Source organism: Leptonychotes weddellii, chromosome 3, assembly GCF_054177405.1.
Source record: "Leptonychotes weddellii isolate Sample4059 chromosome 3, ASM5417740v2, whole genome shotgun sequence".
NCBI lineage: Eukaryota > Metazoa > Chordata > Mammalia > Carnivora > Phocidae > Leptonychotes > Leptonychotes weddellii.
Window position 1 is genome coordinate 81,412,137 of NC_138371.1, and position 18,380 is coordinate 81,430,516.

The window sequence follows — 18,380 nt, forward strand, 5'->3', positions numbered from 1 at the left end:
AAAAAAAACTGAAAAAAAATGTTTTTGTAAAGCAAGGTTAGGAGTGCCTGAGTGGCTCAGTTGGTTGAGCATCTGCCTTTTCGGCTCAGGGTCCTAGGATCAAGCCCTATTATCAGGCTCCCTGCTCAGCGGGGAGTCTGCTTCTCCCTCTTACCCTTGCTTGTGCAAGCTCGCTCTCTCTCAAATAAATACATAAAATCTTTAAAAAATAAAACAAGGTTAATGGATTGGTGGAAATTATCTTTTAAAAAATCTTTTTCAATAAACAATTTTTAAAAAAGTAACTGATAACCTTAAACATACTAATTTCATTTGTTTATAGAAACGTATATTACACTTAGTAACTTTTACCAATTTTACTTTAAGAAATTGATTTTCCATAAATGTATTTTTATCTAAGCTGTCTCTTTGATTTAATAGTTCTGTAAGCCTGACATTAGCCATTCAAAGTGATTTTCAGAAATCCCATTAAAACTGGGACACTGTTTATTTCCTTTTATAATATTCTTTGAGAGGAATTCAGTACATTCTATGAAAATTCCTTTCACTTGTCCTAAAGTGCCCCTTGATTTCAGCACGGTCCTATGTCAGACTATGGCTCTCTGGTTTCCCAACCCCATGGCCACATGGTCTATTTTCCAGTGCTTTTCAGTGATAACTTTTTGTATCCTGTCATTTTCTCACTTTCTTTTAAAGAAATTATTTCTTTTAAAAATTGGGGTAAAATATACCTGACATAAAATTTACCACTTTAACCATTTTTAAGTGTACACTTAGGTGACATTAAGCATCTCACTTTCTTTTGCCAGAGCAAAGCACCAATTCCCTTGACTTCCTAAATCAGGCAGCAAGATGAGTGTTCTCAAAGAAAATAAGAGTTGTATGAGGAGAGTATTGGAAATCAAGCTGTGGCTTTTGCTTTCATTTGCTGGCTTGCTAGTGGGTCCCAGGGATTAAAAAACAAAACAAAACAGCATGTAATTGCTGAGGATTATTAGCTAATTATTGATGTAAATTATTAATGATGAAAGTGCTAAGAGCTTAAAGAGATCCATTCCTGGTAAAAGAACTTCATAAAAGGTATTTAATTCTCCTTAGAGCCCTTTCAGGTGAAAATGATGCTGCCTGTCCCCCAAATAATGAATGCTTTTTTTGGTACTTAAAAAACTCAGTTGTTTGCTGACTATTTAATAATATGCACATATATCTCTAATATTTTTCCCAATAGATACAAAGCTCTGCCATCACTTTTACCTTCAGATAAGTGACTGAGGTTATTAAATGTTTGCTCTGAGTAAGTCTTGAATACTAGTTACTCTTAACAGTGTAGGGTTTCTTTTTAACTCACTGTCTCACTCAATATTTGCACATTCCTTTATTCAAAGAGTGCTAAATAGTGTTTGTAAAGGTTAATATGATTGTAATCATTTGGCCAGTTATAGGTTCATTTTGTGTAATTACAATTCTCATATGCTCCTTGGCAGGAACTGAGTATAGACCTGAAAGGCAGTGACTGATCACAGGATCACAGTATGCCATTTTTTTAGGACTGCAAAGACATATATGATGTGACGTTGTATTCAGAATTTAATGAAAGTTTGTAATATTGCATATCATCATCAGAGGTTCGTATAGTACATGATAGAGATGCTAAAGAAAAGATTTGACAATACAGGTTGATTATAGTGGGGAAATTGTTACTATTATTTTATTTCTCCAGACAACATCAACATGGTTTATGGAATCAGACCCAGTCAACAAATACGAATTGAGCCTTACTGTATGTTACAGACAGTCTCAGCTCTCTGACTGGCTTTATCCAGGCAACTTCATCTTTGTGCCTCTAGGTTTCTCATCAGTTAACTAAAAATAATAATACCTACATCATAGATTTCTGTAAGGCTCTGATAAAATAACATAAGCAACAAGTTTTGTGATCTTCAAAGCTCCACTTAATGGTTAATTGTTATGACTGCTAAAGTCCTCCAAAAAGACAATGTAATGTGATAGAAAAAGAACAAAACCAGTTGGCTAGTGTTATGGTCATTGTCATGCTATCGCCACATGGCTTTGATGATGTCAGTTAACCTTTATAATTTTGCCAACCTCAGATGATCAAAGGAAGATACTTGGGAGAGTTATTTTTTTAGCTTTAGCTTTACTTAATATATGTGATTCTTATTAATATCACTGGAGACAGAAAGACTTGCCATTATCTATTCTTACATAATTTTCTTTCTTGGATCATGCTAAAGGGATATCCAATAGGAAAAGACAGTGACAATGATATGAATTGATTATGCTTGTTTTTCATTCTTTAGTGCAAATGCTGGCCTGGATTCCAACTGAAGGATGATGGTAAAACGTGTGTAGACATTGATGAATGCTCCTTGGGATTTCCGTGTAGCCAGCAATGCATCAATACATATGGGACCTACAAGTGCCTCTGTACAGATGGCTATGAAATACAACCTGATAACCCAAATGGCTGCAAATCACTCTCAGGTATCGAACTGAACTTGTCCACCGATCCAACCTCAGTTACACGTATGGATTCTGAGTTTTATAGCCATTCTTATTGAATTCACTCCTCCTTGCTGTTTCTGAGAAATCAAAATTCTTCCCTACTTACCTTGATATAGGAATCTGTCCCTCTAATTTTGTGTGCTCTCCACAAACTGTTCTGTTTGTAATAAGATTGCATTATGGTCTTGTGAATTATTAAATGCTTTCTAGATTTTGAGAGTGCTCAGAAATAAAAAGAACTATTTCTAGCAGTTTTTCCTGCTGCATCATAGGTTCTTAGGAGCAGGTTTGGCCAAGACAATTAAAGAGCCTATTGTGACTGGGTTATAATAGTTTTTCCTTCTCCCCTACCCCATACACACTCATATATGCATGCCAAGGAGAAGAGGTCAATAATGATAATGGTAATGATGATGACAACAACAGCAATAAATCAGCTATACAGGACTATTTGAATTCTTCCAGTGATTCAGCAAACATTATTAAACTTCTGTTTGTTCCAAGTAGCATGTTTGATTCTGTAGATTAGAAAATTCAGTAGAACATGGACCATAATTTTTAAAATACTGTAATTCATTAGGGGACAAAATTGCGCATATTAAAATAATACAAAGCAATATATAATAAATAATGACTGTTTAAATGAGCAAAAACTGGTACATAATATGTCTCTTGCCCCTTTACTTTGAGTATAGTGAATCCAATTAGCATTGCTAGTTTCTTATATATATGCATGTCATATATACATGACAACATTTAAAACATTAGATATTTTATTTATTTACATAAAATAAATACCAGTGACAAATATTCTTAAAATTAGTTTTTGACTGGTTAAACCTTTGCACATTGTGGAGAAAAAAAATAGGCCTTTCAAATTTTTTATTTCATTTTAGCTTATTCTTGGAATATTCATCACTGAATCAATTTGTGTATTATTTGGAGCCTGTTTTTTTTTTTTTTTAATTTTACCAACCTACTTGCTACATCATGCATTCAGTGACATAAGATAAGAAGAGAGGAAATCTCAAAACCAGTCAATGTTTTTATTACTCTAAGCTTTTTGCTAAGGTTGGTATAAAGGAGATGAATGCTAATGATTATAATTTTGGTCTTATTATATCATGTATCCATGCTGTAGTTGTTTCTCATTAACAGTAATTATTAGAAAGTAATAATAATTTTAATACAAAAACAAAGTGTTCCTGAAACATAAATCTTTTGCTAAAGAGAGGATAGATTTTTTCCAACTTTACTGAGATGTAGTTGACATAAACTATGTAACTTTATTTTTAAAATTTTAAATAACTGTGTAACTTTAAAGTGTATAATGTGTTGATTTGATACACTTATATACTGCAATAAGATTGCCACCATAGTGTTAGGAACACCTCCATCACTTCACCTAATTACCATTTCTTTTTTCTGGCAAAAACATTTAAGCTCTACTCTCTTAGCAACTTTCAAGTATATAGTATTATTATCTATAATCACCATGCTGTGCCTTTTATTCTCAGAACTAAGTTGTCCTCTAACTGGAAGTTTGTACTCTTTAACCAGTATCTTCCCATTTCCCTTACCCCTCATACCTGGTAACCACCATTCTACTGTCTGTTTCTACGAGTTTGCCTTTTTTGAGATTCTACGTATAAGTGATCTCACATAGTATTTGTTTTTCTCTGACTTATTTCACTTGGTGTAATGTCCTCAAGGACCATCCATGTTGTTGTAAATGGCAGGATTTTATTCTTTGTCATGACTGAAAAATATTCCATATTGTGTGTGTGTATGTATAATATTACATATGTATGTGATAAAATATATAATATATACTATATTTAACATACATATACATTACATACTATATAATATACGTATGTGTAAATACAAATATATAAGTTAATACATGTGTTTGAATACAGATATCTATACATATAAATATATATTTACATCTATGTATATCCATGTCACATCCTCTTTATTCATCTGTTGATGGACACTTAGGTTGTTTCCATGTCTTGACTGTTGTGAATAATGCTGCCATAAACATGGGAGTGCAGATGTATCTTTGATACTCTGTTTTCATTTCCTTTGGATAAATATCCAGAAGCGAGATTGTCGGTTCATATGTTAGTTCTATTTTTAACTTTTTTAGAATCTCCATACTGTTTTCCATAGTGTATTTACATTCCTACCAACAATGAACAAAGGTTCCCTTTTCTCACATCCTTGCCAACACTTGTTATCTCAGGTCTTTTTGACAATAGTCATTCTAATAGGTATAAGGTGATATCTCTTTCTGGTTTTAATTTGCGTCTCTCTGATGATTACTGATGTTGAGCATCTTTTCATGTACTTGTTGGCCATTTGTATGTCTTCTTTGGAAAAATGTCTACTCAGTTCCTCTGCTGATTTTTATTTATTTATTTGTTTATTTATTTATTTAGTCATAGAGAGTGGGGAGGGTTGGGGAGAGAGGGAGAGAGAGAATCTTAAGCAGACTCAATGCCCAGCACAGAGCTCTATCTCACAACCCTGAGATCATGACCTGAGCCAAAATCAAGAGTCAGACGCTTAACTGACTGAGCCACCCAGGAGGCCCTCCTCTGCCCATTTTTAAATCAATTTTATTTTGTTACTGATTTGTATGAATTCTATATATTTCCAATATTAACCCTAATATTAACACCTTATCAGATACATAATTTACAAATATTTTCTCCCATTCCATAGGTTGCCTTCTAATTATGTTGTTTCTTTTGCTGTGCAAAAGCTTTTTAGTTTGGTATAGTTCTGCTTACTTTTGCCCTTATTACTTGTGTTTTTTTATGTTATATCTAAAACAATCATTACCAAGACCTTAATGGAGACTTTTCTAAATGTTTTCTTCTAAGAGTTTTAGAATTTCAGGTATTACATTAAGCTGTAAAGAACATAACTGCCTAAGTATTAAGGTAGACCATGACTGACTAATTTCATATTTATAAATATAGTTGACAAGAGATGGCAAGGTACCTTCAACTGCAGAGCCACCTCTCTTTAGTAAGGTTCTGAGTCTCAGTTTAGCGTCAACATGAAGACTGAATGATTGGTTGGGGGTGCTGCACTTGCTAATGGAAGGAGATGTTCAGCATGTGTGGCACACATTTCTAATCCCTGACATAAAGTATGCTAATATATAATATAACACCTATGTATTATGTATTTACTGTGAAACTAAAGGATAAGAAGAGGAAAATAATAATTTTTAACATAAGCAATAACTCTGTAACAATAAATGATTTATAATTAAATCCACATTAAATTACATAAAGTGACTACCTTTTTCATTGCTTTTTTCTTTTTTTTTCTAATTTCTACTGACATTAAATTTGTTTATCAGGCAACTAAGTATATGACTTCATCTTAGAAACAAAGCTCTTTAAAAAAAGAGTTTGAACAAAACTTGTAACAACCAAGAATGTGGTCAATTTGAATTTAAATTATTCAGATACATATTCAAATAAATGTGCTATGCAAAACTTTCTGAATATTTTTTATTTACAAATCCAATTTGTGGGGCACCTGGGTGATGTACTCAGTTAAGCATCTGACTCTTGGTTTTGGCTCAGATTTTCATCTCGAGGTCCTTAGATCAAGCCCCCTGTCAGGCTTCACCCTCAGTGAAGACTCTCTCTCCTTCTCTCTCTCTCTAAAATAATTAAATAAATCTTTAAAAGAATAAAAATAAAAATCCATTTTGGTTCCAAAAAAATTCTGAAGAGAAAACCAATCTAAAGGTTTAGAGGATCTTCATATATTTGGAGCATGGTCAGATTCTTCTTCTTATTTTTCGTAGATTCTAGAACAAATGAGATACTACAATATATTAGACAAACTATAAGAAGGAAATAAAGACCATTAACAACCATTAAAGGATTAAAAAAGCCAGATTATGGGGAAAGATGAAATTAATAAACAAAATTTATAGAACCTGGAGTTCCAAAGTTATTTAAGAAAAGTCTCCGGGTAGATAAAAGATAGATATGTAGGCAGTGATACTCTTGATTTTCACCAAAGTCATTCTGGCAGCATAAGACTGGTTATTTGGTTTTCAAGAAAGAATTTTCTGATTATATGAATTAGCTAAGATAGGTGTAGTTTATTCTTTCCTGAAACTCATTTAAAAATATCAGATTATGATAGCAGATATTTTCCACCAATTCCAAATAAATTAGGTAACCTGCTGTTCATGAAAACTGAGGGAAAGAGAGGGATGCATTTAGAATTATCTAGATTTCCCATACTGCCTGGGTATCTGCTGCCTTTTCATTTTATTATCAATTGAAATGCTCAGTGTGAATTTTTTAACCATTAATCTACCAGAGGGCACTGCATTTAAATTTATAATGCTGTTGAAACCAAGCAAAGTTGAAAACTGTACATATAAAATTCTAATTATGTTTTTTTGTCTTGGTATTTAGATGAAGAGCCTTTTCTAATTCTTGCTGATCATCATGAAATAAGGAAAATTAGCACTGATGGCTCCAACTATACACTTTTGAAACAGGTACGACATTGTCTTGATGATTTCATACTTAATATGGGTACTCCAGATATGCATGAGAACTATAGAAATATCTCACAACTAGAATTTATGAAGCACTTACTCATGGACACATGCATGTATATATATAAGATTACCATACATTTTATTTTGTTTGAATTGTCCGGGTGATGTTCCCAACATGTCACATCACATCATATCTAAGAAAGTAAAAAAAAAAAAAAAAAAAAAGTAAGGTATAATTAATGGAGGGAAAAACTGTCTCAAGAAAAGGTAGATTAGAGAAAGCATAAAATTATCTTTTAAAGTATTTCTTATATTACCCAAATTGGTTTTTCCCCCTTGGGATTTAAAAATTAATGCTTTTTGAAGAATTTTAAGTTTCTGTTTATAGAACTAGAAAATAAAACAGGAATGGTAATCTCTAGCCTTTAAAATTTAGAATGAGCGAGTGAGCAAAAGTGTAACGGTAATCCAGCCATGGTTCAAAGGTTGTGAGGCGCATATTTTCAATCCTACCCTCTTCATCCCTCAATGTGTCCACTTCAAGAGAATCTGGGTTGCTCCATTTTGATGTTTAAGTTCTATTGTCAGAGTTTGCTTGTATCTGTTATGTGAGATAAAAAGGTATGATTTGTACTTCATGACAGGATAGAAAACTGAATTGCTCACCCCAACTTTTTATTTCTCCCAGTCTGCGGTGAGAATAGCATAAAATCAAGTCATTAAAATGACAGTGATTACTACATGGACTAGAGAAATCACATGCAGTTAGGTATAGCATAGTTTTAGTTGTCAGGAGAAATAGCTTCTTTGGGAAGATTCAGTTGGTATCTGTTCTGCTACAGATGTCGTTTTGCACCAAACCATATAATAGTAACATAAATACGTGAAAGCACAGTCTAGAACAAGTGTGCCAAAAATAAGGACATTTCTTGTTCTTGTAGTATGTTTGTGCCAGCATTAGGCATAGGCTTAGAAGGCCATTCATGTGATGATTTTTCAGCAGCATAAAGAATACCTACTTAACTAAAACTATTTTTGCCACCTACTGATGGATTCCTCCATTGCCATTGTCAGTTTCATTCATTTTTCTTAAGAATTTAGTTTCATTTTAAGTGTAAATATTCATTAGCAAGGGGGATACTGACTGTCCCTGACAGATTTTTCAGTTTTCCTCTAAGTCACAGATTGAAAATGAAAAGTTCCCATGAAAATCCAGATTTCAGGCTATTCCTGAAAAAAAAAAAAAATAGGAAGGTACAGCACTGTTGGGCTCACATCCTTGAACGCCCACAATCCAAACTGTGTAGCAGTTGACACTTTGACATAGAGGTCAACGCTCTCAGATTCACTGGAGTCCTCAGACTTCCCGTGTGCTCACCACACGTATACTTGTTCATGAATGTCTGTGAGGTTTAGATTCTTGCTCTTGAGATTAGAGTGTGCCACCAACATTCACTGTATCATTAGAGAGAGGCATCTCTTATTGTGAACCCTGGAGAGATTGGGAAAAAATGTAAAATATTTTCATGCTGTTTATAAAAACTAAACAGAAATCGATTTAAAATATAAGAATTAGACCGTTATCTCTTTAAGAGATGAATAATATAAGAATAATAATGAGTAATAATATAAGAGAAATAACTCCAGGGAAAAAGTTTTAGCATATATAAATGTGAAAAATGTTTGCGGCCCAAATGGTTTTCTACATTATTTAACTTAATTCTTTTTTCTCTGTGTAGTCTAATTTTAAGCTTATAAACAAAGTTACAAAATTTTGACAATTGTCTTTTTCTTTTGGAGTAGGTCTCCATACCCCCTCTAGGCCTCTCTATACGTTCAAAGTTGAATGTGCCAGCCATTGATTTCCTCGTATGGTATCTGGAAAAGGGACATACTTATTTTCTCTTTACTAGGTTGTATTTGTTTATTTGTATAGTATTTCTTCCTTTTAGACTCTGCTATCAGAAAGGGAGAAAGTTCTCTCTTTAGGACACTTTGTGTATAAGCTCAGTTGAACTAATAACTAAAATAGCAACAATATTTATTGACTTCGTGAAGACCATAACAGAGCTTCAGTGACATCTCCTTGCTTTATTTTCCAACTCTGTGACTCAGGACATTTCTGCTGGTATCCCTTTTGTTGTTTTCATGGCTAATATGTTAGCAGAGATTGTTCTTAATGGAGGAAAATGATTTTTTCCTGTATGCATCATTTAAGTCTATTTCATGTATCCAGACCGCTTTAATGCACACGTTCAGATAGCACTTCTTTCCTGGTATCATTTTCGACCATTACCAATCACTAATACCTAAGTGGGGGATGACTTTCAGATAGTTTTCTTAGTGTAGTGTTTATGAAAATGAAGAGGGAGTGAGAAAAAAGAGGAAGCTCATGAGGACTGTGAACATCTGTGTCATTGGAAAGCATTTATTAATGTGACCAGTGAGTAAGGAAATAGACACCCAAAAAACTAGACACAACCCTTACATCCAGTTTTGCCTGCAGTCTGTTTGGAATATATCATTTCTGTCAGGGAAGATATTTTTAACTACATTTCATTATAGCATTATAGGAATTTTCAAGGAGTTCTAGGCAGAGAAACAGTTTCTGTTTTTTTTTTTTTTTCTCAGAGATTTCTGTTTACATGTGCAGAATGAAGTAAAAAACGGAAGTAATTATCTCCCCATATTTTCTCTGAGTCAAAATAAGTGAAAAGACATCCTCGCCTTAAACTTGGGAGGAATTTTTTCGTGTAGGGGATTAGGAAGAACAATTTACCATAATATCTTGAATTTTATTCTCTTTGTTGAAGTCTGTACAATCTCATGAAGCATTACAGTGAAAAAGTATAACAACTGGTAGATTATTTTTTGCCCTATGTATTCTTTTTTTTTTTTATTCTTATGTTAATCCCCATACATTACATCATTAGTTCTAGATTTTGCCCTATGTATTCTAAAACAGAGTGGTAGCTACGCCAGCTGTAACTTAAATTCTTACGCCACATGCATAAAGAAAATGTACTTTAATAACATGGACTTGGGAAGCGAAATGCATTAATCAAGTATTAATTTTATTAATTTAGGTGCATTAATCAAGTGGCTTTCCAATGTTATCCAATTCAATCCTAGCAGTGCCTTTTATTCCAGTAAAATTGCATAGAGAAACAAAACACAATTTCCTAAATTAATCATTTTGAACCAAAGGGTGCAAATCTTCAGCTATAGAAATGAAAGAAACAAATAGGATTTTGATGAAACCAATTTTCAGCTCTAAAACCACTGGGGTGACTCTAGTGTTTAGACATTATTTTGACCATGCCCTTGGCTGTTTTAATGTTCCTTGCATATGATTCTGCAAAGAGAGAATTGCAAAGTTTTCTGTGGGGATTAAGGGTAAAGTTGTAGAAAAATGACCAGCTTGGTTAGATAGAAATGTCAGAATTCAGAGCTTCCATTCCTCTGCATTTATAGTTTTATTATAGTTGAATTGCTAAATTTGGAATTGGATTTTCATTATCTAAATTGATTATTGTAAAGAAAGGAATCAGATAATTCTGCCATGATTGGGTAAATCTTTCCTAAAGTTAGTGGCAAGATTCTCTCCAGCTTTTCTCTATAGAGCTCTAATTCATCCATCTGAATTACAGGCCATCACAGAACCCTAACACATTTACCTTACTCCTCTGCTGTTAAAAGCATTTGAACAGAAAGGATATTACAAACTACTATTGGAGTGAATTTATTAAACTCTCTACAGAACTTGGACTATACTCAATTTGTATTTTAAAACTTTGATTGATTTTGCATAGACAATTTCCTAGATATGTATGATGAAGTACATTTAGTTAAGGAGTCCTCCAGTTTTTAGCTTGTGAATGAATATTTAACAAATCTTTTGAATCTGTGACTGATTTTTTTAAGCATTTATGGTCATTATTTTTGATTAGTAATGTCAGTAAGAAGTATACTTGTGTTTATTCATCCGGGTGTAGTGAGGAATTTACACACAGTCGTGTTTACTTATGTCTCTTATTTATGACCAATGGCAGGCAGTTCCAAGGGGTCAGGCTATTTCAGGTTAACTTAATAGTCTGGGGCTGAGAAAAGAGATTGCTCACATTAAGCCAACTAAAAACATAAGATTTGAACCTATGGTTTTAATGCATCACCATTAGAATTTAGCCCTGCTGAGAGAAGAAAAAAAATCAGTATTTGCCAGAACCTTCTTTGAATTGCTTCTATAACTAGGCCATCCTTAGTCTTCTAGATCATTGGACAGAAATAAAATATGAACAGTAATAATTTAGCCTCATCCTGAGTCTTATAAAAGAGTTTATAAATCTAATGCAGAGTCATTCTATTTAATTTTAAATTTGGGGAATAGATCTGGAAACTGAACCCAGATGTGGTAATTATCATCCTTCCTTTCCCTCCCCCTCTAACCAAACAAAACAGCCCATCTCCCTGAAGGTGCTAATCCTTACCCATAGGACTGTAGCTACTCATAAATGACCCCTAAAACAATCTGAGACTTACTACAATTTTAGGTTAAATATAGATATAAGCAAGTTTACAACAGATATAAAGATATGGCGACGATCTCTTAGGGCTTTGCCAAATGTCTATAGTGTCAATTATTTTTAATACATAAAATTTATATATTGATAAATTATCCAATCCTTAAAATGAGTTAACACAATTAAAATCCTAATCCAAGTTTTGTTAGTCCACTGGGGTAGTAAATCTATGAGTCCTAATGAAACGTCAGAATTAAATTAACCCCTCAGCAATCATTTGAACAATTTAGCACTTAAAGAGATTCCCAGATCCTGATGTACAATTCTTAAATCAAATCCATCAAAACACATACCTATCAAACCAAAGAACTGTGGTATTCAGAAACCTATCAGTTGGATTCATGTTCAGTTTTGTTACCTTCTAAAAAAGACATGAGTCTGAAGGCAGGCATTTCCTCATGTTTCCTTGTGGAATAAAAAGATGTTGCCCACCGAGTTCCTCTTTGGTCAAATACTCACCTAAGATTATAAATTTTAAATTCTAATATGGCACTATTTTGGCTGGAGGGCCCTTGGAAGCAAGAAGAAACAAAACAAGACAGCCTCATTTATGTTGTTGAGGCAAGTGATTTTGGCCAAAGTAGATTCTATACCTTCTTTTCTGACTTTCATCAGATGGCTCTCCAGGGCTCATCTTCAATCTTCAGGGATCTTCAGCCTTTCCAATTTAGATATATGCTCTTTTCTGGTTACTCTACAGAACAGATAATAATGACAGTAAATTTGTACTTTTTAACATTAACCTAAAGTGAGAGTCTTTCACTTTATCTCCCTAAAAGCAGATTTTTTTTTCACCCACGATACTGGCTATTTACTTACATCTTTATCTATAAGCAGTCCAAAATTTTTGTGACCAACATGGGAAAATATTTTCAAATAAATTATGCAACATCTTAGGTATATGGTATAGAGAAAATGTAAACATAAAATGCTTTTAAAAGAATTGGTCACAAATGCTCTTCGTTGTAATAACTATAACTATTTAGGTTCAAAAGGAGATAGTGATTCTTATGAATTTCCAAAACATTTTAAAATAATTTCTATTAACTCTTATTCATACTTTTCCTTTTTTTATTTTTAGGGATTAAACAATGTTATTGCTATAGATTTTGATTACAGAGAAGAATTCATCTATTGGATTGATTCTAGCCGACCCAATGGCAGCCGCATAAATAGAATGTGTTTAAATGGAAGTGATATTAAGGTAACTACCTGTTACAATGATGGGATTATTGGATATTTTATTGGTATAGCTGACTTGAATATAAAATGTTATTTGATAGTAATGATACAACTCATAGAATGTACTAGGTTGATTTGAATTTCACATTTGTACAGTGTTAATACATACTTTAAATATGAAATATGAGGGGTTTTAATCCATATGTTTCATTATAACACTATTACTTGCAATAAGATAAGAATCAAATTGGGTAAATAAAATTCAGAATTTTATTCACAACCCTAGAAAACGTGAGAGATGCTTTCGACTTGAATGATTAGTGCCTGACTTGCAATTGTGTTAATTTATATAAAAGGGAAAGTTGAGTCTGAGAATCTATAATTGAAAAAATTAATTACTGGACTCTAGATTGAAATTATAGCACTATTAAAATTAACCTCCTATACATGGAAATAATTGAATGCATTTCTGTAAAATCATGAATGTTCCAATCAGACAGCATCATAATTAAATACATGTCACATTCTAGATATGAGCTACTTGGCACTATTTCTGAGTTATCTTGAGTTTTATGTTCTGCTGAAGTGAGCACTGTGTTATCTTGAGTTTTAAAATAAAATTATTTGAAAAATAAAATAAAATAACTTGCTCTGCATATATGCAATAAAATATAAAGACATTTAAATTCAAGTACATGGAAACTTCAATTACTTTAACTTTTTTTGTAACCTTCTATAATATCATACAGAAATTTTTAGTGGGAACAGTCATTTTTGAAAATATTAATAAAATCTTGAAATGTGTATATGCAATGCCAAGATGACCAGTGTGATTGTATTTATGTATAAACTTTATATATTTATGTATGAGCTGATAATTTATAAATGAAATATCAGTATATTTATAGAACAAAGAAGCAGATGAATTCTGTCTTTTTAAATTCTTTGGCTATTTATATAAAAACTGTAAAAGTAGCATTACCAAACTTGGTCATTTTTTTTTTTACAAGACATTTAAATTTTTGGTTACTTTTATATTTTTGAATATATTTTAATATTTTTAAAGGATTAATTATCTACCATCTTGGGACTACTAGCCTGTTACTACTTTAAATCATGTCATAACATAGGGTGACAAAATGAATCATATTTCTATTGAGATCACTAATTCACTGATTTTCACATAAATTGTCAGCCATGCCAACTTTTTAAAAGTGGAAGTTAGGAGAAAGAAGAAAATGTATCTTGCAATTCAATACAGTAGATTGATACTATTAGTTGCTGAAAATGCTCATGTAGTCATATATATATGGTATCTTTACTATTGATAACATTAGGGAAAGGATAACTATAAACTTTCATTATTGTTTTCTTGTCTCTAACTATTGGGTTCTATACAGCCCCAAGTTTCAGTTTCTCCTTTCACATAATCCTCAAAGCACTGAGAACTCAGAAATAGCAGTCATATAGAATCTTTGGTTATTTTATATGCTTCATATTTGTATGTAAAGTGTTTATATCCTTATTATAGCTGATGTTGACATGGATTAGAATCAAGTGCAGGAGTTGTGTGAATTTCACTTCCTTTGGTTAGATAAAATAATGTATGTTCTCACTTGTATTTTTTTCTCTTGTTGTAGTAGATAATTTAAATAGGGCAAGAGCAGCTGGGAGAGTGGAGAATGCTATCTCCCCCAAAACCTGTTAAAGATAAATAATATCAATAATTCTGTGTGTTTTTGTGTGTGATAGAATTTCTGCCCCCAATTTTTAGAAGAGAGGTAAGCTATAACAAAAATGTCATCAACAACTTTGTAACTGCCCAACAGCTTTTTGTTTTGGTGTTTACTTCTTAAGCCCATATGTCATTTTTAGGGACCTGATTACAGATGTGGTAATTTCTCACATCACAAACAAGTAATTTTATTAGGATAGATTTGTTCTATGTTTTATGCTTATCTAGATTCCATTTCTAATGTTTAAGTAGAATTCTATAATCTCTGTAAAAAATCAAGAAGCAATTGCTGAGTTCTTAAACTAGGTATTTACACTGTTAACTTTTTAAATTCTTATTTTGTTAGGTAGTGCATAACACAGCTGTCCCCAATGCACTTGCTGTCGATTGGATTGGAAAAAACCTCTATTGGTCTGACACAGAAAAAAGGATCATTGAAGTATCCAAACTCAGTGGCTTATACCCTACTATACTTGTTAGCAAAAGGCTGAAGTTCCCCCGGGACCTGTCTTTGGATCCTCGAGCTGGGTTTGTAACAAACATTGAAAATCTTAAATTAGAGATTGAAACTGTGGATTATATTCAGTGTGGTAATTCCCATTCTGTAGGTTTTAACATGAAAACCAATATAAAGTGTAATGTGTAGACATTCTTATTGGGAAGTCAAAAATAGAAATGTGACTATCACGGTGAAAAAGAAAAACGTTTAAAATGATGAGATTTTGTGGGCGCCTGGGTGGCTCAGTTGGTTAAGCGACTGCCTTCGGCTTAGGTCATGATCCTGGAGTCCCGGGATCGAGTCCCGCATTGGGCTCCCTGCTCGGCGGGGAGCCTGCTTCTCCCTCTGACCCTCCCCCCTCTCATGTGCTCTCTCTCTCTCATTCTCTCTGTCTCAAATAAATAAATGAAATCTTTAAAAAAAAAATGATGAGATTTTGCAGCAAGTATTTTTGAAAGTTTTAAGTGCAACTGTTTTTCTAACTAATCTATAAATGTAGAGGAAATAAATAAAATGTACAGATTTCTCTAATTTTAATGCCTTTAAATCTTGGAGGAAAGGTAGCGATTGTGGTGGGTCACAAATACGGATGATGTAATTCCCCTATCACTTTAGGGCAAGAGACATAAGTAGTATCCATGGATAATAAATAACAAGATGCATTATCCATGCATTCCAAAGGGATAGCAAAGTGGAAATATTGAGAAAGATTCATATTGGAGCTGTGTTTTGTTGCATTTCATTGTAAGAAAGGAGAACAAGTCATGGTAAGGATTAAGGACAGCAGGCTGGAGATTCCAGATGAGGGAAGAACACACAATAAGGTGTCAGTGCTTAGGTGTCAAAGTCAGATATATGGCTGCTAAAGTCCTATAGATTATGACCGTTACCATTCACTTTTAATTATGTTGTTTTGGTAGAGAGGCATGCCTTTCTTTCTTTTTTTTTTCAGTATAATTTAGCATGATTACATACTCCAAAATGATCTCTGTAGAAGTTCAACCTACTCAACATGCTTGTTAAAATAACAAATTTAGAGAAAATTTGATTTTTTAAAATAAGACACAGTCACAGTAACAAGTATTATAATAACAGTAGTGCTCTAAATTTTCTGCTGTATAAATTAATTTCACTAAATATATTTCATGAAATCACTGCTTTTATCTTACCATATACAACAGTTAGACGTTGCTTCTTGCTAATATGTTGTTTCTGTTTTTTTGGTCCCTTATGTTTATAATTGGCAATGTGATCATATCACTGTATATTTTATAGCTTAATTTTAAACATTACTTCGGGTAAAAGCAGTATCTAATAGGAGAAGACTTGTACTATAAATACTTTTCTGTTTCCAAGGTAATGTGCAACTTTTAACTTTTATATGTTCATATAATTATGTAACCATTTTGTTACCTTTTAAAGTATTTTCTTTCCCATAGTAACAAAAGATTCAAAAGAGTGTCAATTCCATTTTAATTGAAACAGAGTTACAAGAGAGTTCGTTTTTAATATGTTTCAGGAAATAACGGCCAGATGTACTAAGTTTGACTATTATCATCATTCATTCATAAGAATGTGAATATTTTAATTCCTTCAGTATTTTATCAGAAGGTATTTATTTTAGTGTGTTCAAACCATTGTCCTTTTCTTTGAAACCCAATATGGCTGGCTTAGCTTCTCATTTTATACTCTTCAGGATGCTTTGTACTAAACAGACAAACATTACCTATAGATCATAATAGTCTTGTGAAATTTACTAGTTATAAAACAAAAACTGTGTCCTTGCCTAGTGAACACAGCTGAGTCTAACTGTAAGTTTTATTTCTCCTGGGTTACAGGTATTATTACCCTGTAAACTGAAAGCAGCCTTAAGTTATCATTAATATAAACCCATCCATCAAAAGTGTCAGTTAAAATAGTGAAGTATTAAATTATTGTAAATGTTATGAAAGACTCCCTTGATTTTAATTTTGAATAATATTTTATGATATAGATCTGCCATATTATAACCAAAAAAACAGATAAAAATTGGATCTTTTTATGTAACAATTAAAGCCACCTATTTTAGCAGATAAAATTTAATGACACCTTTTTGTACATGTTTTTTTTGTTCCCCAGAGTGAGACAATAGGGCAACCTGGATTTTAGTTTTTATGAGATGAGCTTCAGGGTGAAAATTCCATGACTGTTTACAATATTGTTTAATCCTGCTTTAAAAAATCAGCTTAAATTATAAGATTATGTGATAAAAATGTCCTTGAATCCTTCCACATCAGATTAACATTGCAGTTTACATAAGTTTTGAATTTGCCAATATGACTGACCCCCCATTTCCTTAAGGAGTGTGATTTCTGTCCTGATATTTAGTGAGGGATAAGGCAAGGGTTTGTTTAAAGGAGGATAAAGATCACTGGACTAATATAATGAAGCAGCTAAACTTTTAGGAGGTAGCTTAGAGGTCCTTTCTGTCTTTTAATAATAGTATCCCAGTTGTCACAGTATCAATTTCATATGGTGGTTATTAAGAATGGTAAAGAAGATACAAGTAGACTGATCATCTTCCTGTTTGTTACATTTAAATTCAGCTGAGATTCAATTATCCTAATCATTCTGTTATCTGGTTTAGTTTGGGAAATACTGTTCTAATTTATCATAAGTTTTGTGCAGTTAATATTATTTGCATCAATGTTTATAAAAATTGTCGTTTATGCAGAATATATATATGTATATATCTATGCATTTTAAAGTAGAATAGAAAATATAATGTTAAAGCCAGACTGAGCATAATTTTATCTTTTTTTGGATGATTAATATGTTATTTCAAGTAAGCACATAACAAAAGACCATTATGACAGACAATAAAGTAAATGTGTGCTATGACTGGTTAATAGAAAATTATTCATTTATTCAGCTCATATTTCTTTAGCGTTTAGTGTCTATCAGTCACTGTTCTAGGTAGGAGCATAAAAATAAAAGGCACAGTCCAATCTCTAGGTATTTCACAGTTCAGTGGGTAGGCAGATGAGTAAATAATTACAATACAATGCAATAACTTATTAAAGTAGAAAAAAGTCAATCAGAGGAAGACACGTATCATATGACCTCACTGATATGAGGAATTCTTAATCTTGGGAAACAAACTGAGGGTTGTTGGAGTGGTGGGGGGTGGGAGGAATGGGGTGGCTGGGTGATAGACATGGGGAGGGTATGTGCTATGGTGAGCACTGTGAATTGTGTAAGACTGTTGAATCACAGACCTGTACCTCTGAAACAAATAATACATTATATGCTAAAAAAAAAAAAAAA

At 32.6% G+C, this 18,380-nt stretch overlaps 1 protein-coding gene across 1 annotated transcript in view; it reads left to right on the forward strand.

The window, feature by feature from the left end:
* LRP1B (LDL receptor related protein 1B) overlaps window positions 1–18,380 on the forward strand; it is a 1,719,891-nt gene that overhangs the window by 1,479,687 nt on the left and 221,824 nt on the right. The window contains exons 49-52 of the mRNA XM_081815486.1: window positions 2,322–2,505; window positions 6,990–7,075; window positions 12,740–12,862; window positions 14,922–15,103. Coding sequence (XP_081671612.1) covers window positions 2,322–2,505; window positions 6,990–7,075; window positions 12,740–12,862; window positions 14,922–15,103 — 575 coding nt within the window. The remainder of the gene's footprint in view (window positions 1–2,321; window positions 2,506–6,989; window positions 7,076–12,739; window positions 12,863–14,921; window positions 15,104–18,380) is intronic.